Source organism: Tachypleus tridentatus, chromosome 6, assembly GCF_004210375.1.
Source record: "Tachypleus tridentatus isolate NWPU-2018 chromosome 6, ASM421037v1, whole genome shotgun sequence".
Lineage (NCBI taxonomy): Eukaryota > Metazoa > Arthropoda > Merostomata > Xiphosura > Limulidae > Tachypleus > Tachypleus tridentatus.
Window position 1 is genome coordinate 150,952,759 of NC_134830.1, and position 27,960 is coordinate 150,980,718.

At 34.2% G+C, this 27,960-nt stretch overlaps 2 protein-coding genes across 4 annotated transcripts in view; both read right to left on the reverse strand.

Moving 5' to 3' along the window:
- The window catches only part of LOC143254050 (sodium-dependent nutrient amino acid transporter 1-like), a 49,558-nt gene extending 47,929 nt beyond the window's left edge, over positions 1 to 1,629 (reverse strand). The window contains 1 exon segment of the mRNA XM_076508789.1: positions 1,477 to 1,629. Coding sequence (XP_076364904.1) covers positions 1,477 to 1,485 — 9 coding nt within the window. The 5' untranslated portion in view covers positions 1,486 to 1,629.
- A 3,193-nt stretch (positions 1,630 to 4,822) lies between these two features.
- LOC143254049 (uncharacterized) lies at positions 4,823 to 26,414 on the reverse strand. 3 transcript variants are annotated; one of them, XM_076508788.1, is made up of 5 exons: positions 26,263 to 26,414; positions 18,138 to 19,094; positions 12,843 to 12,907; positions 12,474 to 12,522; positions 4,823 to 11,677 (listed from the first exon to the last, which is right to left on the reverse strand). In XM_076508788.1, the coding sequence occupies exons 2-5, from the start codon at positions 19,072 to 19,074 to the stop codon at positions 10,113 to 10,115; spliced, it is 2,616 nt and encodes an 871-aa protein (XP_076364903.1). In that variant the 5' UTR covers positions 19,075 to 19,094; positions 26,263 to 26,414; the 3' UTR covers positions 4,823 to 10,112. The 3 variants fall into 3 exon arrangements, with proteins under 3 accessions (XP_076364903.1, XP_076364901.1, XP_076364900.1); XM_076508786.1 differs by lacking the exon at positions 26,263 to 26,414 and adding an exon at positions 23,259 to 23,378; XM_076508785.1 differs by lacking the exon at positions 26,263 to 26,414 and adding an exon at positions 20,225 to 20,276.
- Between the last annotated feature and the right edge of the window lie 1,546 nt (positions 26,415 to 27,960).

The following is a 27,960-nucleotide window of genomic DNA, read 5'->3' on the forward strand; positions in this document are numbered from 1 at the left end:
GCCATCGCTGGTGAGATTGGACGTAGTAAAACTGCTGTTGCAAACTTATTAAAAGACCCTGAGGGATACGGAACGAGAATTTCAAGTGGTCGGCCCAAGAAAATTTCGCCGGCGTTGAGCAGGAGGATTCGACGGGTTGTCTGGCAAGACACTAGCCGATCGTCGAACCAGATTAAGGCCCTTACGGAGAGAGAATGCAGCTCAAGAACAATAAGACAGCATCTACGAGAGAAAGGCTTTAAAAACTAAACGTCTTCAAAGGCCACGCCTCCTTTCACAGCACCAAACAGCTCGGTTAAACTTTGCTGAGAAGCACCAAACATGGGACGTAGAAAAGTGGACGAAGGTTTTGTTCTCTAATGAGTAAACATTTAACCTCGATGGTCCTGATGGCTTCCCACATTACAGACACGATAAGGATATTCCACTGGAGACATTTTCTACACGACACAGTGGAGGAGGTTCCATCATGATCTGGGGTGCTTTCTCTTTCCATGGAACAATGGACCTTCAGGTTATACAGGGGCGTCAAACAGCAGCTGGCTACACTGGCATGTCGGAGAGAGCATCCTTATTGACTGAAGGCCCTCGCCTGTGTGGAAATGACTAGATCTTTCAGCAGGACAACGCTGCAATCCACAATGCCCGCAGAACAAAGGACTTTTTCATGGCAAATAACGTGATTCTTTTGGACCATCCAGGGTGTTCGCCCAAACTGAACCCATTTGAAAATGTTTGGGGGTGGATGGCAAGGGAAGTCTATAGAAATGGACGTCAATTCCAAACAGTGCATGATCTTCGTAAAGCCATCTTCACCACTTGGAATAACATTCCAGCCAGCCTTCTGCAAACGCTTATATCGACCATGCCAAAGCGAATGTTTGAAGTTATTCGCAAAGACGACCGTGCAACTTACTACTGAGACCGCTTGTTGGGCATTTCCTACCCTGTTTAGGACTTCTTTTTGGTATGGTCTTAAACGTTTCACCAGCTAGTATTTAGGCTAATTTCATAGTGTTCACATTTTTCCCTATTAAATGCTAAAAAAGTTTTTTATTTTTATCTCCCCTTTTCTTATTTTCATCTTTTAAAGCTCCACTCAAATAAGTGGTTGAGTCTAACAATGCAAAATGCATATTTTATCTTTATGTTTATCGACCTTAAGATTTTGGCCAGCATAAACAAAGAAAAACGAAAAATGTCAAAGGTACTCAGCTGAAACCGTTTACTTCGTTGCTGAGTGTTGTTATACACCTTTATATTATAAAACTGTGAAGAGTGAGAATTGTTCTCCCAGAAAACAGGTAACAAGTTGTGGTACATATGTCTATATCGTAATGATCTTAATGAAATCAAAAAGTCTCCTAATACTACATGTAACGATTTTCAAACTGAACATATATAAAAACACTTATATATACAAACTGAAACATTGTGAAGTGCTTAGACAAAAAAACAACAACTAAAAATCCTTACCGTTTCCATTATTCTTGTTAACCTAAGAATGTTTTTGAATATTATTACTTTAGACACTATTTGAGAAGATTTGTTTTTCGAACAATTACACTTGAGAGATATGAAAGAAATGATATAAGATACGATGACTTAAACCTCTGAGAGTGGAGCTCATTCAAGAACCTGCTGGTATTGTGTGCACATTCCTAGAAAAATACAATTTTTATGTTACATAAGATATAATACGTTATCATAAAGTGTTTTATCAATTCTAGTGAAGTATCCTACGTAATACATTATAAAAACGTCATGCATTCTGGTATATTTATTTTGATATTCACTGATTGTGTATAAACTATAAAGTCTCGTGCTACAACAATAATACGATAAAACAAATTATAATAAAGTGTATTTAAGTGTATATTATTTAGAAATAACCTATAAAATAATATATCGTAATCCGCAGTAAGTTACACAAACGTACTTGGCATGTGGAAACATCTTACGTTAATATAACCAAAGTGAAATGAACTTTTGTGGCGGCGTGAAAGTGTTTTTGGAGCTGGCGAAGTATGATAGTAGTTAACTTACACATTAGTATTAGGCCTACTGTATTTTTAACATTGTATTACACTTACAATCCTTTGGGGATTTTCAAGAATTCTGACCACACTAAATTTGCCGTTTCGATGGATCCAGAACTCTTCAAGCTCGATGGGGCATGACGAACACATTAAATTGGCATAAACATTTGTTACAGCAATAATTGTCATGATGTAAATTCATTATGATCATTATTCGTCCCTTTGACAAAAAGCGTTTGTCAGTTGGGAAAATGTTTTCGTATAAAATACAAGAGGTTCCTAGTATTTTTTTTCTTATCTTAACTTCCAACATGACTCTTAATTTACAATCTACGTCATATAAAGTAAATAATCATATCAGCACGTTCTGAATAGTTTTGTTTAACGTTTTGATAATATTTCATTTAGGATGGAAGTGTTATTGACATATTACAAAAACTTAAACATTAAAACAGTAGACCTCTCTATAAAAGTATTAGTACTTAACTCAGAAAAGAACTAAAATGGGTTTGAAAAAATATTAAATAAAACGACGTTTTGCCTATCAAGAACACGATAGCGTTTCATAATAGTAATCGAAAGGAATTGTACAAGACCCTAATAGAACGTTCGGGAAAAAATTACTTTAAACAGCAAAAATTCGGTTAAAACAACACTTTAAAACGTTTAATACTGACAATTAAGACTGCACACATAAAAATTAACAAAAAAGCCCGCATGTTAGACATACAAGGAAAAGAAAATCCACTTAAAACAGCCCATTTGTAATTCTCTTATTATTATTCTCTTGTCAGCTTACAAGAAAAACGGATTGGTATATTGCACCCAAACCTTTTGTAGAATACTTAATGCGAAGATCGTAGGATATTAAAAAGTTGACTTGTTTCTTCTATATTTTACATAACCTAAAAAGCATAATAATTCCAGAGTAATTATCATTACTCCTTAAAGTTATCATTCTTACATATATATATAATGTTCCTTTAAAAAACTTAAAAACGAACCAATAATAGATGAACATTAAATGACTGTGACATTTAGATACTCAATGCTTTGTACACTATACAATCGGTATCTTTAGGGAGCCAACCTCTATATTACGTATGAAGTGAAGGAATGAAAAATGAAACAACAACAAATACATATAATATTAAATTTTATTACACATATTCGTTGAATAATGACTTTAAAAGACACGAAGACTTATTTATGGCGATGTTTTAGATGTATACATTTTATTTGAAAAAGCTGTTTTCTTACTGATAAAAATTTATACGTGCTTAATGGGGGGTATATTTGTCCATTGCTATACATTATGTACATATAGAATTTAGTTACATAAAAACTATAAACGTTCACTAAGTTCCCAAACACATTTCCATGACAGTTTTCAGCTTCAGTTTGACGTTTTACACCCCCATAAAAATGCGATCAAATAGAATATAGATACAATAAATCATCATGAATCAGCCAACAGCTAACTGTGTTTATTATCACTACAATATACAAAGTGAGCTACTGTATCAAATAATAGTTGAGCATAAGAAAGGCCAGCAAACATGATAAATAAAAGAATTGTTTGTTTGTTTTTTGTAAAACCTACAAGTAAGGATCGCACAAAAAGTAAGCAAACAAGGATGGAGATACTACATGTACAGTCGATAGCAAATGACACCAAACGTAACTGTAAGTAACAGTATGGAACCAAAATAAGGGCTTGTCGACTCAGTAAATATTTACAGCCTTGTTTGTATGATTTTTATGACCCCAATTTGCACGTTTTTAAATTCTAGATTTTTTATTTATGTTTTTATGATGAAACATAAAAAGAACGTTTACAATTATCCTAGAGTCAAAAGTATGTTCTTGACGAAACCAATGTGTGCATTTAATTGTCATGTTTAGTTGTGCTAAGTACTTGATAATGCCACGTTAATAGTGGCGAAACGTTGTTTTACTTGATGTTTCTTCTGCACCATCTTAGCTGATTTTTTGTTTTGTTTTTTAATTTTGCAGTGTGTTGGATATCCCCAGAATTTATATTTATATTAAATGTACAAACAGTTTATTAATACCCGAGTAACCAACCTTCCTCAGTTCTTAACTATGATTTGTTCATCTGATGTTCAAATATTCAAAAACAAATAAAATGCACACATTGAACAAAATGCTCTCTACACACAAGCATTTAAACGATGCATATTGTTAAAAAAACTGGGAAATTAAAAACATTATTTATAAAATATACATCTTTTTCCTTGAGTAAGTGTAATGTGTTAGGCTGTAACCATATGCCAGTGCTAGGCCTAAACAAATTACGTAATGAATAGACTAACGGGCTTACTTGTATAGTGAGCCAATTTACTTTTTTTAGGCTTACTTTATCATTCATAAATTACTTAAGTAATATATATAGGCTAGAAAAATATACTATTATTCATTGTAATGACCTAAAAATTTAAAATTATAATTTTGCTCTTACCAGTAGATATGTCCATACAGAAAATAATACAAGGTTTGTTTCATTGTTTTTTCTTCACTGATTTCAAGTGATCTTCTAACTTAAAAACAGTTGGTTCGTAGTTAATCGTAAATTAGGAGAGGAAAATATTTTGATGCTTAGATTAGTATCCAAAATTCGATATTCGGGTTTCTATATCCAGGTTCTCTTTTCTTTTTATTTCACTTTGAAAATGATAAATTGTTCATACTATGTTAAATAACTAATAATTTACCTTTGTTTTATTTCTTCCAATTGTTTAACATATATATGCTTAATCAAGTTTTTCCACTACACTTTTTTATTATATCCTCAAAAGATATATTTTTCCACTCGTATCCGATAACTATATCAGGTTTTAATCTGTTTATTAATTGTCTTGGTAATCCATTATTAAAATTCGTAAATAATCATTAAATAATTGATACTCTTTCAGTTCCTATTTCATTTCAAACAGTTTGTTAGAATAATGAATATATTTGTTATGTAAACGAAATGAAATAAGTAATGAAATTAAATTTGGCAAACGATTCAACCTGAGTATCTTTTGTACGTATGTGTGAAAAAGCTTATGCAACAAGTATTTTAATTAAAAACACAAGTCATATTTATTCTCCGTTTTTAGTCTTATGTAATTCACTGTAAACAATCACGTGTTTTTACTTACGCGTGAATATTTGCTATGCTTATATCAGTAGTATTATTATATTTTTGTTCTGTAAATCAGGGTTTGGTTTAATATTAAAATTAGCAGAAACGTCACTACTGATGTTGTTCAGTACTCGTTGAACATTTAGAAATAGTGAACATTTAAAAAAAAAAAAACGAACTTTTCTGGAAAGTACTGCACAAGAAAAGTGTTTGGATTGTATTGATATAAACTTTAATGTTTCTACATATGGTGTGGTGCTTTTACTGAAAAAAAAAGTTTATTTAATAACTCATTTTTTATATTATATTTACATCAATAAAGTTGTTGTTGTTGGAATTTCGCACAAAGGTACTCGAGGGCTATCTGTGCTAGCCGTCCCTAATTTAGCAGTGTAAGACTAAAGGGAAGGCAGCTATTCATCACCACCCACCGCCAAATCTTGGGATACTCTTTTACCAACGAATAGTGGTATCGACCGTCACATTATAACGCCCCCACGGCTGGGAGGGCGAGCATGTTTGGCACGACTCGGGCGCGAACCCGCGACCCTCAGATTACGAAGCGCACGCCTTAACGCGCTAGGCCATGCCAGGCCCACATCAATAAAGAAAGATATAATAATCAAATCCAAACTAGTAAAAGTCGTGTACTTATTATGAGGAAAGTAGTTTTATATCAAACTGTGTTCTGTTTTGTTTCACATTCCATAGTTATTTTTCTAAATGTCCGAATTTTAAATACTGAAAGTGTGAATTTTATTTTTATAGATTTCTGTTTGTGGTGCCATTCAATAGATGATGACATGTTATGTTTATTATTTCGATCACGTATCAGATACATTATGTATGCACGCTAGATCTATTATAGTATGACTGTATTTTTGTGGAAATTGAGGCATCGCTGGATATTTGAATGCCTCAGATGATCGTATGTAATAAGAAGAATTGTAATACAGTGAAGTACAGGCACCGAAGTGCATAAAAATGATGATTTTGTAACGACGATGATTCAAAAGAACATGTTGAGAAACTTTCTGCTGTATGTTTAGACTGTAGTGAGTTGACGCTATCATGGTAGTAAAAGGGTCAGGCAAGCTATAGACGCTGCATTAATAAGGCAGAACCAGGAAGAATATCTGACAGCTTCATGACGCTACAGTATGGGCTAAAGCTGTGATAATTATCGCAAAAAATGAAGTCAGCCGGCACTTTGATAAAGTATCGGTGACAAGAATGTGATTACAGATACAAAAGAGTTTTTTTTTTTTTGTTAGCTGTTGCAAACGATCATAACAGAACTGACCAATTACGTATCAGAACTACTTGCGGGTAGTGTGCATATTATTTGGTAGACGTTTTTGTTGATTTTTGTTTTTTGAATTTCGCGCAAAGCTCCTCGAGGTCTGTCTGCGCTAGCCGTCCCTAATTTAGTAGTGTAAGACTAGAGGGAAGGCAGCTAGTCAACAACACCCACCGCCAACTCTTGGGCTACTCTTTTACCAACGAATAGTAGGAGAGACCGTCACATTATAACGCCCCCACGGCTGGGAGGGCGAGCATGTTTGGTGCTATTTGGTAGATTGTGAGGACACTGAGGAAAAATCGAATACAATCTCATATAAACAGCTGAAAAGTTAGCTCTCTCCTGAAGAAAAGAAATTGTCTCTAGACTCCACGCAGTATTCTCCGCACTACTTCAACATGACTACTACCGTAATAAGACAACAAACAGTTTCTCGTCTAAACTATTTGTAAATATCCTGGAGTCATTATTCCTAAACATTGGTTATCATATTAAATACTATAGAGTTAAACAAGAAAGTAGTAAAATTGTTTATGGAAGCAAAAAAGTTTAACCTATTTGAAAAAATGCATAATGGATGTAACCATTAAGCTTTCATATGAAAAAGTTAATAAAAGTATTCTTGAAATCTCTTTGCTTTAGCTGTAAAGCCTCAAATTAGTGCTTGTGTGTTCCACTCGCCCACTGCATCCTCATAAATTAAAAACTGTGTTACAGGTAGAATTAGTCGAAGTTTCAACGACTAAGCCGAACCACCACTCAGCCTGCCTAACGTTATAAAATTATAATCGGTGATATCCCCAAAAAAAAGGTAATTTTGATAAATATTTAAATGTTTACATTTAAATTACAAACATAAAGAACAAGAAAATAGACAAGCATTTTTATATGATAAGAAAACCCTTGAAAATGCTGACAAGATAAAATTCACGTTATCTCATAAAATTACAGATATGTAAAAATAAATAAAAACCTATCCTCACATAACACTGAAGTTTCTTTATAGTATGTCAAGTTTAGTCTACAGTTATAAACTAGTTAGTCATTGTATGACTATTGGAAAATCTCAACAAGCAATTTTGGAGTGCATGAGTCTAACCCTTTGTTCTTGTGGGGTTTCCGCATGTCCAGCTGACTGGAGATTTCCAAACGTCGCTCGACATGAGAAATAAAACAGGTTATGTTTTCAAGTATTTTAGAAAGAAGTTTGGAGATTAAAACAATGTTATGATATCTTGTAATATATGTTAAAAACTTATTCCATTTTAAAACATTTTTTGCAACAAGTTTTTACATTTTAAACAGCTTTCAGTACTATTTTTCTAACAGTTTTGAGCTCCTAATTTCTAAAAGAAAAATATTAATCAAAATATACTGGCTGTACTCTTTTGATTTCTGTCTTCTTTTATAACCGTTATCTCTTTAATAAAATCTAAATATAATCTAGCTGGAATACCCAAATCACTTGCTTTTCATAAAGGTATGTGATGGATATACTATTATATACATCTATTTTAATAGTGATGTTTGTTAAAGTTAAATTTATATTTAGAAATGCATTGTTATATTGTTAAATCTGTATTGCAAAATTCCTGCCTGTTTTCCAAAATTGTTGAATAGTTTCGATTGTAAGAATCAACAATATATGTGCATGCTTAAGCATTAGTTTATCGGCTATATTGTTATGCAGGCTGAAATTTCTTGATATTATCCTCACGTCTATAAATGTAACCAACGTGAAGCGCCAAAAGACGCTATACATTATTGGCAATAAACCTCAAAAGCTATAACTGTGATTAACGCTTATTAACCAGGAACTCCAAATATTTGATTAGGAATGTTTATAAATTCCGAAAATTATAAATAATTTAAATTCAGCAGATTCACATTAGACATTAATACTTTTATGAAGACTCCAGAGGTGAAAAACTCAATACGTGACCAGCAATAAAGAAAGAACTCGTAGTTGGTCAGTACCTTGTTAAGTGAATTACATCTACATCAATTCGAGATAAATTTGCTCGTCGTGAACCCTCGATAAGATACCAAGGAAGTTCCAGACCAGATAGAGGGTTCAATATTATTTACAAGTTTGTAAAACTCTTGTACATAAATCATTTTTGTAATCATTGGTATTGTAAATTGTGTTATTGCTTGTACATTGAAATATATTTGTTTTAAAATGAAAACTGTATCAATTTTGTTAGCAAATATCATAAATTGGATACGTATCGACATTTAATAGACTTCTGAATTTAAATTTCTATTTAACTCAGTTTCAGGTTATTTGAAATTGTAATACTACAAACTCGGTACAGCCTTTTAGCCACAAGCTTTCGAACTTCCCCTAGGCCTTTTTTTTTCTTGGTGCGCAGCAAATAATGTTACCACTTAAATCGCATTTTTAAAATACCAAAACATTTATAAAATTATCAGTAGCTTTTGGGCCAGTTCTTTTTTACTAATTTCTAGTCAATTAAATAGGATCAGATATTTTTTTTAAATATTAACCCTTAAAACACCAAGGGAATAAGGCTCTTACACACGCACCATCTATACTTTTTAACAGGAAATAAGTAGGAAAATTATATTTGCATTTTCAAACAGGTCAAGCAATGGCCTAACGCAACCATAAAAACACTCACTGCAAAAATGAAATAAAATTGTACTTCAAAAATTATAATTTGTTGCATATAGATAAACATAACCTAAGCAAAATATGTAAAATCGAATAATAAAATAGTAATTAAAGGGCTAATTTAACCACCCTTCAGATAAAATAAGAAAGGAAAAAGTTCTCTCTCATTTAATTCATATAATTTTCTAATACGTTTAAAACATTGTCTAGATGGAACTAAATTCGTTGATTAAGCCTCGTTTTAAGCAGTTTTTTAAGTCACGTTAATGATTTTATTTTTATTTCTGAAATTTCACACAGATGTCAAATCTGCATTAATATACTTATTGTTAAACTGCAACTTTGGTCGATAATCTTTTATAAACCAATTACTGCCTCCATGAACTGTGTACATAAAATGCATTAAAAATATTCCTTTTTTTCAGCATAGTACAAATTCAGTTTTTCCAATTCCCATTAAAACTAAAAAGTGGATAATATCAAAATGTTTAACATATCTCCAGGTGCACTATTAACTGAACATCTGACAATGTTCTGTCATAAAGAGAGTGTGTGTTTATATTACAGCCAAACTGGGCTATCTGGCCCTACGGACGACCACTCATGAGTTTAAGTTGTTTTTTTTCTTAAATCAAGCACAAAGCAACACAATGGGCTATCTGTGATCTACCCATTACAGGTATCAAAACCAGGTTTTTAGTGCTGCAAGTCCACAGACATACCGCTGTTTTACTGGAGGCAAACACTCAGAATGTTCGATATGAAGATAAATGTAATTTCTCAATAAGTTTCAGGAAAATAAATTCGTGACGAAAACCCACTGACAATTAATCAAGAAACTCCGGTGTCCACCACATGTGTATTTAATGTTAAGATAAACGTTTCACTGTTCGTCAAAACACATTTTGACTAAATACACTCTGTGGTCGATGCCTTTTAAATTTAAAGTATTTCCTCAGTGCCAGTGGAAGAAGAAATGATTCAATCTTCATGTTTATTTTGAAACAGTCTGTAAATCTCCATCAGAGATGTGGAATCGTGTGGTTTCTTCAGTAATGAATATGGTAAAGACACAGAGTAGTTCAAAGAGTTTGGGCTGGTGAGACACGAAGTCCATTGAAGGCGAAATTCGTGACACATGTAAAACTTTTCAAGGGCTTCTGCAAAAAGAAACACCATGATGAAAGAGTAAGTAGGAATCTGAACTCCAAACATAAACACCATTAAAGTAATCAAACACGCTGACGACACCAGGATGATTTTAAAAAATAATTTTGCCAACATCTGCGAAGAAAGAACGGCATCTGAATCCGGGGATTTCAGCAAAGACTTTCCTTGCACTAAAAGCTGTACAGAGGACCACAAGGCACATTTGGGTCTGGAAATAATAATGATGGAATTTTTATCAAAAAACTCTTTCTCGATGTCTACGTAGCTCGTTTCTAGGTTGACCTCCTTACTAAGGTACAGGTAATGCGTTTTCACAGAATAAGCTATCAGGAAAAGGGTCAAATCCCATGCAGAAGCTCTTTGCTGCAGAAGACAGCTGATACATAATTCTAAAAGTAATAACGCCAGGTGGAGCAGTAGATAAATAGAACATTTTCGGATTCTCAGTACTGCCATCCAGTCTGTTGCCATCTGCACAGGTTCTTGAACTCCAGTCTTGGCTTGCATTATAGAAAGGGACACTAAGCCTTCTCTACGATAGTAGTTTTGTCTCCAAACAATCAAAGCATATAGAATAATAATAAACGAGGGATCGTTTGGACATGATAAAAGCTTATAATATAACAGAATTTCTTGAATTGCAGGATAACACCAGCAGATAATATGGTATGAGGAGCTGTGTTTTCCAGCCTTCCATAAATAAATAATAAACTTGTACCCCCAAAACAGAAATTCGACTGTTCTACCAATGATATAAGGAATGATAAAAACGTACACAAAATAGAACGAGAAATAAGACAGGAAATGGTTCCCCAGAAAAAAGAGAAAACAAAACCATATCTGTTCATATCTTTTAGCAAACAGTCGAAGCTTATACACGGAACCGATTGAACCAAGCAGATGTAGAGAAGTACGGTAAGTCTGAGGTTTCTCAGGATAAATCAGGTGAACAAATCGAATACAAAACCCAATACACTCGTCCTTCTCTTTCTGACCATTGAGCAACAAATCTACAAACAATGTGACTAGCGATTCTAACGTCTTTCTCTTTGTCAACCCAGCAAGCTTCAGTTTGGTTTTCTTAAAACTGGTAAAGTCTAAAACTTGGGTAAAAGGGTGAAAATAACCACATATGTCTGTCTTCCTGATCTCCAACGTGAAACACAAAGCGTCCCCAACTGGATGTAATAGAACCGAATGATGACTTGCAACAGAACTTCCCGTGAAAGTGTAAACTTCAAAATCCATCTGACGACGAAAAAATAATTTATCATTAAAACTTTCGTTAAGTTCTTGAAGTATTTTGTGAATGTAGAAGCTTGACTGGCTTTCACCCAGGCCATGTGCAGGGCAGATTTTCCAAGAAAACAATTCCGCTAAATTAGAAAAAGAAATTATATTATACATATTATATTATTGAAAGTATATTATAACAAAAATACAACTAAAACCAAACCAGTTAACGCCTTCTTTCGTGAATTTCTTTAATACAAAACAAATATGGCGTTACGTTTTATTAAGCCTAATATACATGTATTTCAATGTTAATTTTACTTACTCGATTTATTTGTTACTCCTATTCATTACGTTTTCTTTATTATTATTACACTAACAATATTACTTTTTTTTTTAAAACAACAACTGATTATGGTGTTTAAAAACGCCAGAATTTCAAGTTTCACTAACTGAGGAATTTTGGGTAAAAATAATTTAAGAAGCTTAACGGCAGTACCCGGAGAATGTAGCTTAAAACGAACTTTATTTGTTTACTCGTTTGTAGTTAAGCACAAAGCCACACGGCCCGGCACGGCCAGGTGGTTAAGACACTCGACTCATAATCCGATGGTCGTGGGTTCGAATCCCCGTCGCGCCATACATGCTCGCCCTTTCAGCCGTGGGCGCGTTATAATGTGACGGTCAATCCCACTATTCGTTGGTAAAGGAGTAGCCCAAGAGTTGGCGGTGGGTAGTGATGACTAGTTGCCTTCCCTCTAGTCTTTCACTGCTAAATTAGGGACGACCAGTGCAGATAGCCCTCGAGTAGCTTTGTGCGAAATTCAATAAAACAAACAAACCCAGATTAAGAGAGTTTTGTTTGAAGTGTACAGTAGTAGGATTAGAGCTTCTGAACAGAGGCGACATCTACATTTTAGTTATAAAAAAAAAGCTTACCTATTTCTTTCAGTCTGGTACTCCAATCTCCCGAATCATAGCTTTTGTCCTAAAACGAAATAAACGCAAGTTAAACGTTAACAAAGCCACGCAAGTTTCGATTATAACATGACTTGTGTGTAACTGTTCACTTGACAATATAAGTATTGTACATAAATGCATAACTTGTAAGTTGTGAATCTATTTGTATGTATACTTTACACCTGTTATAAGTACTTTTAAAACCGTATATTAACAGTACAGTTACGAGAGTCATTAATTACTAAAATAAACATCACATAAGCTTCTCTTACACTCTATACATATTAACAGTAAAGATATACTTACATTACTTTATTGTCAAAAAAACAAACAAAAATTATTACTTACTCCTAAATAATCCAATAAATGTAACGTTCGATCCAAGTTTTCCGACTCCTCTGGATTCTGTGCCACTATCAAAATAAACATAATTAAAATGAACATAAATTAGACAAGTACAATATTGACATCACCCTTAATTGTATATATATATATATATATATGAAGATAATAATAAAACATATTTGGAGTGAAACTGTACAAAAAAGAGCTACATATTAAAAAAGTAATGTGTTTCTAGGCATAATTAACCTACTGATGTTCGTGTATATTAAAGCAATGGACTTAAAGTTCATGATAAAAATCACGAAAACCACAGGTGTTATTTCTTGTACATTTCGAATTCAAAATTTGAAAGTGCTAAAGACAGCATTTTATAACTCATCTATTTTCTGTCGCCCAAAAGTCACAACATAGATTTTAGGCCTATTAGTTTTACACTACTATATTAGGGACGGCTAGCCCTCGTGTAGTTTTGCGCGAAATTCAAAAATAAGCAAACAAGTTTCCAATGCTTCGCTGGTAAGTCTAGTTCGTTTGGTGGCCAAAAACTGGGATTAATTTCGAATTTAGAAAAAATTCCCCGTTACTGGCACTGTGTAATGTAGCAAAAGCTAAATTAATATCTCTAGAATCTCATAAAGAAAGTAATTCAAGTGAAAATTCAGAAAACGAAGATGAAGGAGAAGAAACTTCTCACACTGAGGCGGAGACAGTTCCTTCCTGAAGGAGAAGAAACTTCTCACACCGAGGTAAAGACAGTTCCTTCCTGAAGGAGAAGAAACTTCTCACACCGAGGTGGAGACAGTTCCTTCCTGAAGGAGAAGAAACTTCTCACACCGAGGTGGAGACAGTTCCTTCCTGAAGGAGAAAGAAACTTCTCACACCGAGGTGGAGGCAGTTCCTTCCTGAAGGAGAAGAAACTTCTCACACCGAGGTGGAGACAGTTCCTTCCTGAAGGAGAAGAAACTTCTCACACCGAGGTGGAGACAGTTCCTTCCTGAAGGAGAAGAAACTTCTCACACCGAGGTGGAGACAGTTCCTTCCTGAAGGAGAAGAAACTTCTCACACCGAGGTGGGAGACACACCGTTCCTTCCTGAAGGAGAAGAAACTTCTCACACCGAGGTGGACAGTTCCTTCCTGACACACCGAGTTCCTTCCTGAAGGAGAAGAAACTTCTCACACCGAGGTGGAGACAGTTCCTTCCTGAAGGAGAAGAAACTTCTCACACCGAGGTGGAGACAGTTCCTTCCTGAAGGAGAAGAAACTTCTAACAGGATACTGAGTAAACATTACACAACTAAATGTACCATACACCAAAGTGGAAAGAAATGTATCCAAGGTCGCAAATAAAGCAACAAATTTAATAAGAGTTGACATGGAACAACATTACAATATCTTGGAACTGATAAACAATGGTATCATTTTGTGGTACCAAAAATTCCAAGTGGAATAACTAAAAACACCAGCAGTTGTAATTACACAGTGTTTTAACCACTAATGATATGGACACGTTTAAGCGGCATGTCTAGCAACATCGAGGTGTTACGGATGTGGCGGTGAACACCACATATCTGATTGTAAAAAATAACAAGCTGAACCAAACTGTTATAACTGCGGAGAAACACATACAGCAAATTATAAAGAATGTGACAAATACAAACAGATAAAACAACGTATTTATGAAATAAAAACAATAAAACCAACACAAGATAACACACCTAACACATTAACACAAGAAACACACACAACTACAGGACAAATTACATATGCACAAAAGTTGAAAGAAAACACAACCAAAACCACTAACAAAAGAACAACAAAATTCAACCAAAACAGTAATTTACAAGAACCTAACAAAATCACAGATACAACAAGCAACCAAGAAAACAACAATCGTACAGTAAAACACAAACGATGAAACAAGTCTAATAGTAAACTTAATTAAAAACATTCTTACAGAGTTGATATCCTCTTAGAAAACCACTCGATAATAACAATAGCAGGATTATTATACTGTTCTCTAACAAAGTGTATAGCCATATATCTAATATACATCTTTTCCCACAACCAAAATACAATTGTAATAGGTGATCTGAATAGCAAACTTAAGAACTTTGGATGTAAATCCACTAACTCCAATGGCAGACACCTATTACAATTCATAGATAATAATAACATATCCCTTATTACCCATACTACCTATGCAACTAATTCAAATAATATCCTAGACATCTGTCTCACCTCTTTTAATGTTAGACAAAAGCTAATAAATTTTAATGTGGGAAAAGATGTTGACAGTGACCATCTCTAATATGGTGCGTCTTCGATCCTACCCCCCATAAAGATAAAATCTGTAGGCAAAACAAATTTGATTATAAAAAAGCAAATTGGCAAGAATTTCAAAAAGTATTAGACAACATACTACCAGACAAAATTAAACATACAGCGAATAACGAATCAGAAATTGATTGTTACAGTCAAATAATCATGGAGTGTCTTCTAAAAGTAGCTACTGACACCAAAACAACAATATACAACCACAAACAATGGATGGAAACCAACCAAACAACTATTAACAATGATAAAACAACGAAGACAATTAAGAACACTATTCATGGCAACAAGAGAACAAGAAATAAAAACACAATTAACAACATTATAAATAAAATTAGAACAGAAATTAAACAGCTAAGACAAGAAAAATGGGACAACTTGTGCTCCCAACAAAATGAACAAACTGACTTCTAGTAAGTTCTGGCTACACTTAAAAAGATTCACAAATGAACCCACAACAAGAAAATACCCAACCATGGAGTATAACAACACCTAAGTATAAACCAACGAAGAAAAAGCAGACGCCTTTAAACATCAATTACAAAACACATTTAAAACACACAATGACCCGGACATGAACAACTATTATTACTACAATAAAATAAACAACCACGTAACAAATAACATAGAATTATATAAACCACATCTTCCAGTCAACATTATGAACAGCAACACTTATAATACATATACCCAACTATTCACCAAAGAAATCAAACTAAATGAACTTGAACAAGCAATCAAAATTCAAAAAACAAAGCACCGGGAAATGATGGAATACAAACAATTCTTCTCAATACTCTATACTCTGCATACATCCAAGTTTCTTGGAAGCAAGCTAATATTTTAATGTTCCACAAAGAAGGAAAACCAGCCAATAAACCAAACAGTTATCGACCGATCAGCCTGAGCAGCTGTGTGGGCAAAATTCTTGAAAGAATAATAAGCAATAGACTCCACATTTCTGGAGATTAATTTAAAATTACCAGAAGAACAAAACGGATTTAGAAAATATAGACAAACAACAGATAATTTAATAATTTAATATCTGTTGCCTGCTTCCTCGATATCGAGAAAGCATTCTACACTGTATGGCACAATGGTCTTCGGTTCCGTATGTATGAAATGGGACTACCACGAAGGTATATTCGCTGGTTATCAAACTTTGTGGAAAATAGAAAATGTAGAATAAACGTAGAGGGAACTTTCTCGGAATTCTCCACTCCAGAAACTGGAGTCCCTCAAGGTTTGTTTGTTTGTGGGAAGAATTCCCACTTCCTCAATAGCAGCAACAAACCTCCAACCAGCCCTAAATAATATAGAAGAATACTGCCAGAAATATAGAACAAAAATAAACATACCAAAAAACCAAATAATACTCTTCACCAGATTAAATAAACTGAAAAAGGATTCACCTAAGTTATACACAAACGGAGTTATTTTCCAGACTGCTACCTCGGCTAACTTTTTAGGGTTAACTTACGATACCAAATAAACGTGGACACAGCACACTAACAATATTCTGACTAGAATGTGGAAACGAGCAAATTATGCAAGAAGCCTAGCGGGTAAAAATCAAGGCACTTCTCCTGATAATATAATAAAAAATTACAAAACATACATTAGATCCATACGCACGCCCAGCCTGGTTAAACATATCACAAAAACAATTACACAAACTGTAGAAAGTACAACATTCAATCATCACAACAGTATATAAAGTACGGCACAGTATTTCATCAACAATCATACACAAGTATGTAAACATAGAGACAATATCCGATAGACTCTTGCATAATGCACTAAATTATTATAATAAAAATTGGCATAAAAATGATTTATTGTGTGACCTCGATAGATACCACATACATGAAGAACACAAGCCTAAGTATCTCTCTCCTATGAATATATATTTAAGTGTGCTTTGTGTGTGTTTTTCTTATAGCAAAGCCACATCGGGCTATCTGCTGAGCTCACCTCGGGGAATCGAACCCCTGATTTTGCGTTATAAATCCGTAGACTTACCGCTCTACTAGCGGGGGGGGGCATATATTTAAGAAATCAAGCTGGCCACCATGCACAATACTTTTATACCTAGTATTATATTCATAGTTTGTAAATATTTTTACATAAATAGATTTGAAACATAAATAATAATAAATAAATAAAGCAATAAAGACAATATATGGGCATTGCCCTGAAAAGGGACGGAGTAATGTGGGTTATTCTGGCCTCAAGCACTAAAACTACAACATAGTAGTAGCGGGCCAGAGCAATGTGGGTTACTCTGGGCCTCAAGCACTACAACTACAACATAGTAGTAGCTGAAAATAAAAGTAAGGGATGGAGGAAGAGGTCCTTGGCACCTGACCCTTCTGGGTATCAACATTTCCAACGTACCCAAATACCCATAAAGAAGAAGCGAATGCTTCGCTGGCTTTCGATGTTTTTACCCGTAACTATTATGTTAATACATTTAATTATACTTATCATAAGACATTATCTCAGGACTATTATATCTTTTAACAGTAATTTTTTAATATAATCTCTTAGGGATTTTCAATAATCAGGAGAGCATAAATTAATAGTAGTACTTCAGCCACACGATATTCGTCGTATCCATCGGCAACAACGAGTTTCGTTCGATAGAGATCTCTTAAAGCCAGTTGAGATACAACAAACACAGAATGAACGAAATACTATTTTAAATAGGTTTGTTATAAAAATATTGGTTATGAGACTAAATTAAGAATGCAGTGTTAAACAAAGTTGGGACTAACATGGCGTCTTATGAAAAGCATAATTAATTACAATCATATTTTATCAACTTACAAAAAAGCGTCACGCTATAACAGCAATTACTTCAGTATATTTCACCAAGTAAAACCAGATATAATTTAATATTGAATTTTAGTTGTTGTACATCTTTATTTTATTTTACACAAAAAAAACCAACAAATCACATTTACTTTTACTGTGTATCACAGGATGGGCTAATTTCAAATGAAGAAGAAGATGTTCCAGACGCATTGGTGGAAGATAAGGACATTGACAACAGAAGACAGGTGTATAAGCCAATGGTTTCAGTTGTTTTTCTTCACAGTTTGAAACATTTTTAAACCATGCTACAGCTTTGGCTCTTTGGACGAGAAAACCAGCCGAACCTGAACCTGTGAGACTATCAGAATATGTTGGTCCCAAAAGAGACAACGGAATCCCAAGATTGTAAAGGTACCACGTTGCAAAATCCTGACAGTTCCAGAAAAACACCCAGTAGCTTCCAAAATTTGACAACACAGACTCCCCTAATTTAAGCAGCATTTGAAGACTGGTCTCACATTCATATTGGTCATAAAATGTCGCATTTTCGAGATACGTAGGAGTTTTTTGCAGGTCCACCCACTGAAACTGGACCGTTATGGTGGTTTCGACACGGTGGTTGTGGAAAACATGGAACTGGAAGGCCTCAAAGTATGGAAAGGACTTAGAATTACAGACATTACATTGCCAGCGGCAGTTTTGGGCTAAGTAATGTTTCTCGAAAACGTGGTCAGTGAACAATTGGAACGAATCGAAACTGATTTTACAATGGTTACAGAAATTTAGTCTTCCATCTGTTACTTGGTAATATATGTTGGTCTTGGCCAGTTCTATCTTAAACGTTAAGTTTTCTTGACCAAGAGCTTGCATTAGTACAGAACAATGCCCATCCTGATTTAATCGTTTTCCAAAACGCCATACCAAGGAGAAGTCCAATTCAAAGTCTTCAATATTTAGCCAGTTCTTGGCTACTGATACCTCTTCCTGCGCCTGCAATAAAATCTTTGGTTCTTTACCTGACCTTGTACTTATTTCTTTCTTGTCCACATACTGTTCAAGTAGCTTCACAGCTTCTCCCCACCCCATCTTCACACAGTTACACTTCCCTAATAAAAACAAAATATGTTGATCTCATTATTAAATCTCCCTTACTTATATTAAACATGTAACTTTACCACTAAACTCATACAGCTAATTAACAACAACTCGAACTAAGTTTAACAAATTGTATTTCTAAGCAAGTTTCTAAAAAAATCCAAATTAATAAAAAAATAATTCACCAAAACTAACTAGACGTTTATTTACTTAAAATACACATTTTTCTTTTAACAGTTCAAAACAAACAGAGAAATCTACAAATCCCACTACTAATAAAACTTGTAGATAAATTATTGGGTATAAAGAGTTACTGTGTTTCTTAACCCTACTTTTAACACAAGACAGAGTAGGTACACGTTTACTGTATGTAGGCCAAACACCAAAAAATCCTTTAAATGATGCAGCACAATAATGCAAAACTTTTTAAAATTCGGAAAACAGATAAAATGGTATATACTTTTTGTTTCATGACGTAAAAAAGTTAAATATAATCTTAAAAAGTGGAACTAAGCCAACTATTCTTAAGAAAGAAGTAGTTTACAGTGTAGAATACACGGACCATAATAATTTCTGTATATGGAAGACTGGTAGAAATTTAAGAACTAAAATAGCAGAAGACGGACATGCTTCACCAGTTCTCTACCAATATTTTAGAGATATTAAACACTGTAGTGAATACAAAATTATTTGTCGAGAACCCAATATTAATAAACGTAAAATAAAAGAAGCTATTTTAATAAAGGAACACAAATCTTTAATAAATAAAACACACAAGGAGTAGGTTGTTGTTGTTTTGAATTAAGCACAAAGCTACTCAATAGCCCACAGATGGTGGGCTATCTGTGCTCTGCCCACCACGAGTATCGAAACCCGGTTTTTAGCGTTGCAAATCCGCAGACATACCGCTGAGCCACTGGGGGGCAAGGAGTAAGTTTATACTTATGTTAGGCTCAAGGTTTTGTGAGGTCACCAATTCGATATATTTAAATTTCGTGGGCCACGTACCCGATCATGCCACATCAACAATGGGAAAATATTTTAAAATGATATATTTATATTCCATTTTAGCTCTTTTCTGAAAATTTAATAATTTATAATACAAAACTGATGTCATGAGCTAAAGAGAAAAACAACGTACACAAACTTTTGAGTCTCCTGGCCTGGTAGGATAGCATGGTCTACAGACGTACAATAGTAAAATGTGTGATTTTATCCCCATAGTAGACACTTAAGATAGTCCAATGCAGCTTTGCTTATAAAACAAAGAAATATATACTTGTAAGTAGGTTGAAAAACAATTCAAAAAGTGTGAATTACTTCCTTTTCCTCTGGTTATCTATTGTTGTAGGTCATTCCCCTACTATGTTACCTGTATTTTCTTATGGGAAAGATTGCTATTAAGTGGAACACTATTTGTAAAAATGGAGAGCAGTCGTTTTCCTATTGACAGATTAGATTATATCGTAAGGTCATATCATCCGTTATTTTAAAATTAAAAGGACCAGCAACGATGTGGGTTGCGAACGCAACTAGAGAAGGATTGCATTGTAAAAGTGTATACATTATTTTATATTTTCTCAGACTGAAACAGGAAGATGTACAAAGTTTTCAGATCTTACAAAAAAAGACGCTGTCTTTCATTTTACATGCTCGTTATTTTGACTGTCGTACATCTGAATGAAAATTACATTCACTGTGTTTTAACATTGTATCCAGTACCTTTCTTTCTTACAACTAACTCAAAACCATTAAAAGTCGATTCACATCTTCTGTTTGAGCCTCCGGTTATTAACGGGTTCCATAAAATATGTTGAGTTTAGGTAGTAGTACCATACACAGTTTTCCAGACGAAGTACAGACAGTGTAAATTTTATACCACATCACGTGATGAAGAGAAACTGAATTGGTGTTTATCGTACACAACTTGTTATGAATAGCTATACCGACAGACACAATTTCCTTCGACGTCATCCGGTTAATAGACAGACAATGTGATTAGCCAGTTCAAGAATTATTTACAGGTTTTGTTTCCTGGAAACAATATTTCACTAAACTTTAACAACAGCCCTAGCAACAACAGCCATATTTGGTTTAGTAATCTAGCTTTAGCTAACTTTCTTAACACTGTCTTTATCTATAATCCTGTCACTAGGTGGCAGTGTCCCTCAACATTAAACTCCTACACATACCTGTAGATCATACCTGAAAAAGACAGAAACCAATGTTCCATAGAAGCGTGTGGTTCAGTGTTCACAATTAAACCACTTCATTGTGCTTATAGTGCGTGGTTCATTCTTCACAATTAAACCACTTCATTGTACTTATAGAGCGTGGTTCACTGTTCACAATTAAACCACTTCATTGTACTTATAGTGCGTGGTTCATTGTTCACAATTAAACCACTTCATTGTGCTTATATTGCGTGGTTCATTGTTCACAAATAAACCACTTCATTGTGCTTCTAGTGCGTGGTTCATTCTTCACAAATAAACCACTTCATTGTGCTTATAGTGCGTGGTTCATTCTTCACAAATAAACCACTTCATTGTGCTTCTAGGGCGTGGTTCATTCTTCACAAATAAACCACTTCATTGTGCTTCTAGTGCGTGGTTCATTGTTCACAAAGAAACCACTTCATTGTGCTTCTAGTGCGTGGTTCATTCTTCACAATTAAACCACTTCATTGTACTTCTAGTGCGTGATTCATTCTTCACAAATAAACCACTTCATTGTGCTTCTAGTGCGTGGTTCATTCTTCACAAATAAACCACTTCATTGTGCTTCTAGTGCGTAGTTCATTCTTCCCAAATAAACCACTTCATTGTGTTTCTAGTGCGTGGTTCATTGTTCACAATTAAACCACTTCATTGTACTTATAGTGCGTGATTCATTCTTCACAAATAAACCACTTCATTGTGTTTCTAGTGCGTGGTTCATTCTTCACAAATAAACCACTTCATTGTGCTTCTAGTGCATGGTTCATTCTTCTCAAATAATCCACTTCATTGTGCTTCTAGTGCGTGGTTCATTCTTCACAAATAAACCACTTCATTGTGCTTCTAGTGCGTGGTTCATTCTTCACAAATAAACCACTTCATTGTGCTTCTAGTGTGTGGTTCATTGTTCACAATTAAACCACTTCATTGTACTTATAGTGCGTGGTTCATTGTTCACAATTTAACCACTTCATTGTACTTATAGTGCGTGGTTCATTGTTCACAATTTAACCACTTCATTGTACTTATAGTGCGTGGTTCATTGTTCACATGTAAATAACTTCGTTATACCTATAGTATGTATGTTATTCACATTTAAACCACTTCATTGTACTTATAGTGCGTGGTTCATTGTTCACATGTAAATAACTTCATTGTACTTATAGTGCGTGGTTCATTGTTCACATGTAAATAACTTCGTTATACCTATAGTATGTATGTTATTCACATTTAAACCACTTCATTGTGCTTATAGTGCGTGGTTCATTGTTCACATGTAAATAACTTCGTTATACCTATAGTATGTATGTTATTCACATTTAAACCACTTCATTGTGCTTATAGTGTGTGGTTCATTGTTCACATGTAAATAACTTCATTGTACTTATAGTGCGTGGTTCATTGTTCACATGTAAATAACTTCATTATACCTATAGTATGTATGTTATTCACAAATAAACCACTTCATTATACTTATTGTTAGGTTGCCAATACCACCCGCACTACTATGGACCCATTGAAATATTTGACTTTAGAGACTTCTGAGATGTTCCCCTGTCGGACAATGATAAGTCTACGGACTTACAACCCTAAATTTCAGGGTTTAATTCTCCACGATAGACACGCAGCTTAATGTAGCTTTACTGCAAAACATCTCAAGTTTAAATAATATTGTGTATGGCATTGTCAAATGAGCAGTAGTAAAGTATTTTAAATTACAGATGATAATTCTCCACTCACGACTCAACTAATATTTAAAAAAAAAAACCGACACATGTGGAACGCGCATGCGGCCTTCTTCAGTATCTGGGTGAATAGCCTGGAATTAAAACGGTTACATTTAAATTAATTTGGGTTTCATTACTGAATAACGTGTTAAAGGAAAATCATTCAATTTACCTTAGTCATACTCCATTAATACGTAACTAAAAATTGATTTCTTGAAACATAACGTACCTGATTGGTTGACTGACGTTAACCATCAACTTACTTTCGCTCTACTCATCAGATTTGGTTCAGTTCAACAAGGAAACTAATCGCGGAATAAAAACACATTTCTCTTCACCAATCAGCAGTCTCTTTCCAAAAAAGGAAGTCTGACCTTCGTTGAGGGAATGACGTAATCCCATAAACTACAAACACTTCGTGAAACTTTGGCTTATTTTATTCCACACAAACACACACACACACATACACAATATAAAAACTACACAAATTAATTGAGGGAAATGACGGGAGAAGCTATACCACGGTGAGACCATTTTGTGTCCATCACAAGCATCAAAACTCGGTTTTTAGCGTTGTAAGTCTTGAAACATGTGGCTGAGCCATTGATGGATGGGGAGTGTAATATTATTAATACGAAGATTGCTACTTTGGTTGATAAGCACTGTTTCGTAATGAACACCTTATTTATTAATTCACTCTTAAAAGTGTGTTAATATTATAGAGATACTTGTTTGTTTTCGAGCAAAGTCCGGTTGGGCCAACTGTTACGTCCACCTCGGGGAATCGAATATCTGATTCTAGTATTGAACATTACATATTTATTTAGATAGTTTAGTAACGATACTTGCTAGTGTCTTTTATTTACAGAGGCAAAAAAGAAATAAAATCACGTCGTATCAAAAAGATTAATTTATTTTCTCACTCATAATGTGTCCCCAACCCTGATGGTGCACCAGTGTACGTGCGGACTCAAACGCTAAAAAACAATTTTCGACAGATCTGATGGGCAGCAAACAGATAGCCCATAGTATAGATCTGTACTTAATTTCAAACAATCATAATGTGAATTAATCATGTTATCAAAGTAACTTTAGTTTTAAACCTAGTTAGTTTTTATATGTATTTCTAGGAATGTTTCACATTACTTGAGCCTAAAATTCAAATTAAAATAATTTTCCTTTCAAATTTCTACAGTATTTAACAGTACAAACCTCATCAATCACGGTATACTGAAACGTTCTGCCGTTTCTTTCTGAATTACACAATACAATAACACCACTGTTTGATTTTTCAAATTACTTTTCTCATTTGTTCAGCTCAACTTAATCTTTATTATTATTATAGGTACTTTGTGGGTTTAGATTTTCATGTATTAGATTATTCGTTCCTAGTTTGAACATTTGTTTGGATCTCTGTTTCAAAGCGGTTTAATCTACGATAAACCTTTATTTCATTAAGAATAAGACTTGTTAATAAAAGTTATGAAAGCGTTTTAATGGCCGAATTGGCGTTATCTACAAATGTGTATCTTTATTTTAGATGACGTGACGTTTTCTACATCTTGTAAACAACTTCTACAACATTGTTTACTTTGTATGAACGTTTTGTTCTTTATGTCGACTACCAGATACATTAGCTAACAGTAGAGGAGGGATCTCAAAATAATACAGCGAAGTTCATCCATTGTATACTTTTGTGTTTAACAAATCAAGACAAATGAAGTAAAAGGTACAGAAGTTTTAAACACTACCTGTTTATTTATTTTATAAAATGTTAAATGACTTATGTAAGGGGAATTTGTTTTGTTTATAAACCAATAATGAAGGGATTTTGTTAGGTTTTCATTTCATGCAAAGATACAACCCTCTTTATTCTAAACTGGTAAACTGGAGAGAATGCAGTGAGACAACAGCATGTGCGAACACGATTAAAACTAGATTGTGCCTGCCCCAGTATTAAAAATCAGGACAGTTTGTTTGTTTAGAATTTCGCGCACAGCTACTCAAGAGCTATGTGCGCTAGCCGTGCCTAATTTAGCAGTGTAAGACTAGAGGGACGGCAGCTAATCATCACCATCCACCGCCAACTCTTGGGCTACTCTTTCACCAATGAATAATGGGACTGACCGTCACAATATGAGTCCCCACGGCTAAAAGGGCGAGTATGTTTGGTGCGACGGGAATTCGAACCCGCAACCCTCAGATTACGATTCGAACGCCTTAACCCACCTGGCCATGCCGGGCCAAAGATCAGGACAGACAGAGCGTATTACAAGTATTATTTCAATAAGTTTTTTGAGTTGAAAAAAAACTTTTATTTATATTTCTGGAAAAAGATAAGGCAAAATTGTCCCTGTTTATCATTGTCCCTTTTCTAAAAATCAGTTTGATTAAATTAGTAATAAAAGTAAAATACAGTTTGTTTCAGTTCTTGGCAGCAGCTTTAATTAAGAGTATATATAGTTAAGTTTTGTGTAATTGGTTATTTAACAACTTCCTAATCGCGTAGGATCAAAAGTAGCTTAGCTCATATTTTTAGTTTTATTTACAATAACTATGACCTTACAATAAATAAGACCTGTTCATTCTCTCGAGTGTCTTTCGAGGTTCAGATAATTACATTTATATTGCTCATAAATTCAGTAATATCTTCGAAACTTTGTGATTGATTACATTTATCGTATTACGTTCCTCCGTTTTATCTTACTTCTTTTATAACAGACTCATGATTTCAAAGAAATTGTGCTATAAAAATCTACTAGTGTCAATAAAACTCGATCCCTTGTTTTATGCCGCTTTATCACAATCAAAATTTATTTTCAATACCTTGCAATAAACGTTGGACAGGCTGACCTATAATTTAACAAAACCACCTGGTGTTTATAGCTGACAGTGTAAAATTTATGGATGATAAGTAGTGGTAGGCCTAACCGTACATCTTAAATAGTGAAACCTTTAATCCCAGCTAAATAAAGTAAATTATTTAAATCAGTGCGAGAAAACCGAGACTAACTAAAACAGAAAATTCAACTAAGCTGAAAGACTGAACCTAATTTCTCTAATAATAATGTCGTATATCATTATTTACTAGAGAACTATTTTTAATGAAAGTGTGTCAAATAATATGAGTTAATCTACTTTGTACCACCTTCAAGACTAGCTTCAGATGGCACAAATTTTAACAAAGTAAGAAATGTCAACATAATATACAAATAAACAAGAATATAACATACCTTTTCAACTTGATCCAAACCTTTAAAAGGTCAGGTCACTGTGATTCTTATAATTTACAAGATTTAGGTCTTTAAAAATCCAGGGGTCAGATTCATTCACCTCCTTCCCGTACACTGCTCCTGTTGAACGTATCTGTAGAAGCAAGACAAGGGTCAGGGTAAAACCGCGCAATGTTCAGGTATTGTTTGCAAACACATCCGTGTTTAAATGTAATTTAGCTTATCTGTGATGACGAGAAAACCCACTTGCAGAGAAATATATATATGTAAAAAACGGCTGGTATAAGTTGAGAATTTTTTTTATGTAGAGGAGCGGTAATAAAAAAGTCTTGTTGTTAACCAACAGTTCCGTAAATATTACACACTTTCATTAGTTTTAGTCTTAAATGTAGAATACTCATATGCCCTATTAATGTTGGTAACTTAGTCTAAAACTAACGTGGAATTTGATCTATTATTAGGTGACTTGTTTAGCTCTTTTTTTCTTAGAAAAATGTGAACTGTAGAGAGATGTGATGAGGTACATTTTCGTCGTGTATATAGTAACGGGTCTGTTCGTATAATAAGCCATTTTTATGCCTATTTTTACGAAGATCTGCAAACATGCATACTTCTTTGACCCTGTACGAAGAAATGAGTCTCATCACTGAATAACACCTTCCTCCATTGTTCTTGCGTCCAGTTCTTGTATTTCAGACCCCATTGATACCGTTTTTTCTTCATTGAGTTGGTAAGAAGTTGTTTTTGACTGGTCTCCTTGCCCTTCTAACGCAATTTCGAATGACGTAATATTCCTCAACATTTCGTCATATATTTCAAAATAGATCGACCGTACTGCAAAACACAGCTAATGACGCTATCTGTGTGAAAAAATGACTATTAAAAGAAATCAGCGGGTCCAGCGAGCCTACATTGCCCGCCATGCTGAAAATATTGTAAAATGACCATTTGTTTCAGTTAATTTGCACAAGGGTGTATATTTTGATTATGTTGTGTAGAACTGCGATTTTTTGCCTGTTAGACTTTTTCCATAATTTGCTCGTTGCCAGACTTTTGTTAATAAGTTACTTACATGTTGAACTAACGTTAATTTTGAATCGTAGGTTAGGCCTAAAACTTTTTCAGAGGTTATGGTCTGGAAAAGTGTTCCAATCGTATATAGTTTTGGATATTTATTTTAATGTTCAGTTTGTTTCGTGAATGCTACTAGTTGGTTGTTAGGGTCAGTTATTTTGATACAGTATTTTTGACAGTATTCTATTATGTTGTTAAGTTGGGGCTACAGATTTATTACTGTTATAGATGGCTTTGGCACACTTTTCTAAACTGCAACATCGTCTGTAAATTGGGAAGAAAATACCGAATTGGGTCTTTTAGTGGCATATTGTTTACACGCATGTTGTGTAGAACAGGGGTTAACCCTCGGCTTCGGGGAACGTCCATATCTGAAGAAAAATACTTGGAGTAGCTCCCCTAACATTTATTTTACATTTTCTTTTATCTAGAAATTTAGATGACCAGCGAATGATTCCTCAAGATAGATCCATTTTAGACATTCATAACCCTATACCATTGTGTCATAGTATCGAATGTTTTATCGACATCGAGAAAGTTATCAACTATTTTTGTTGTGTTGTTTTTTGTTGAAGCTATCAACTGATTCTGTTTGTCAGTCCAGATTGTCAGTTGTCTAAATTT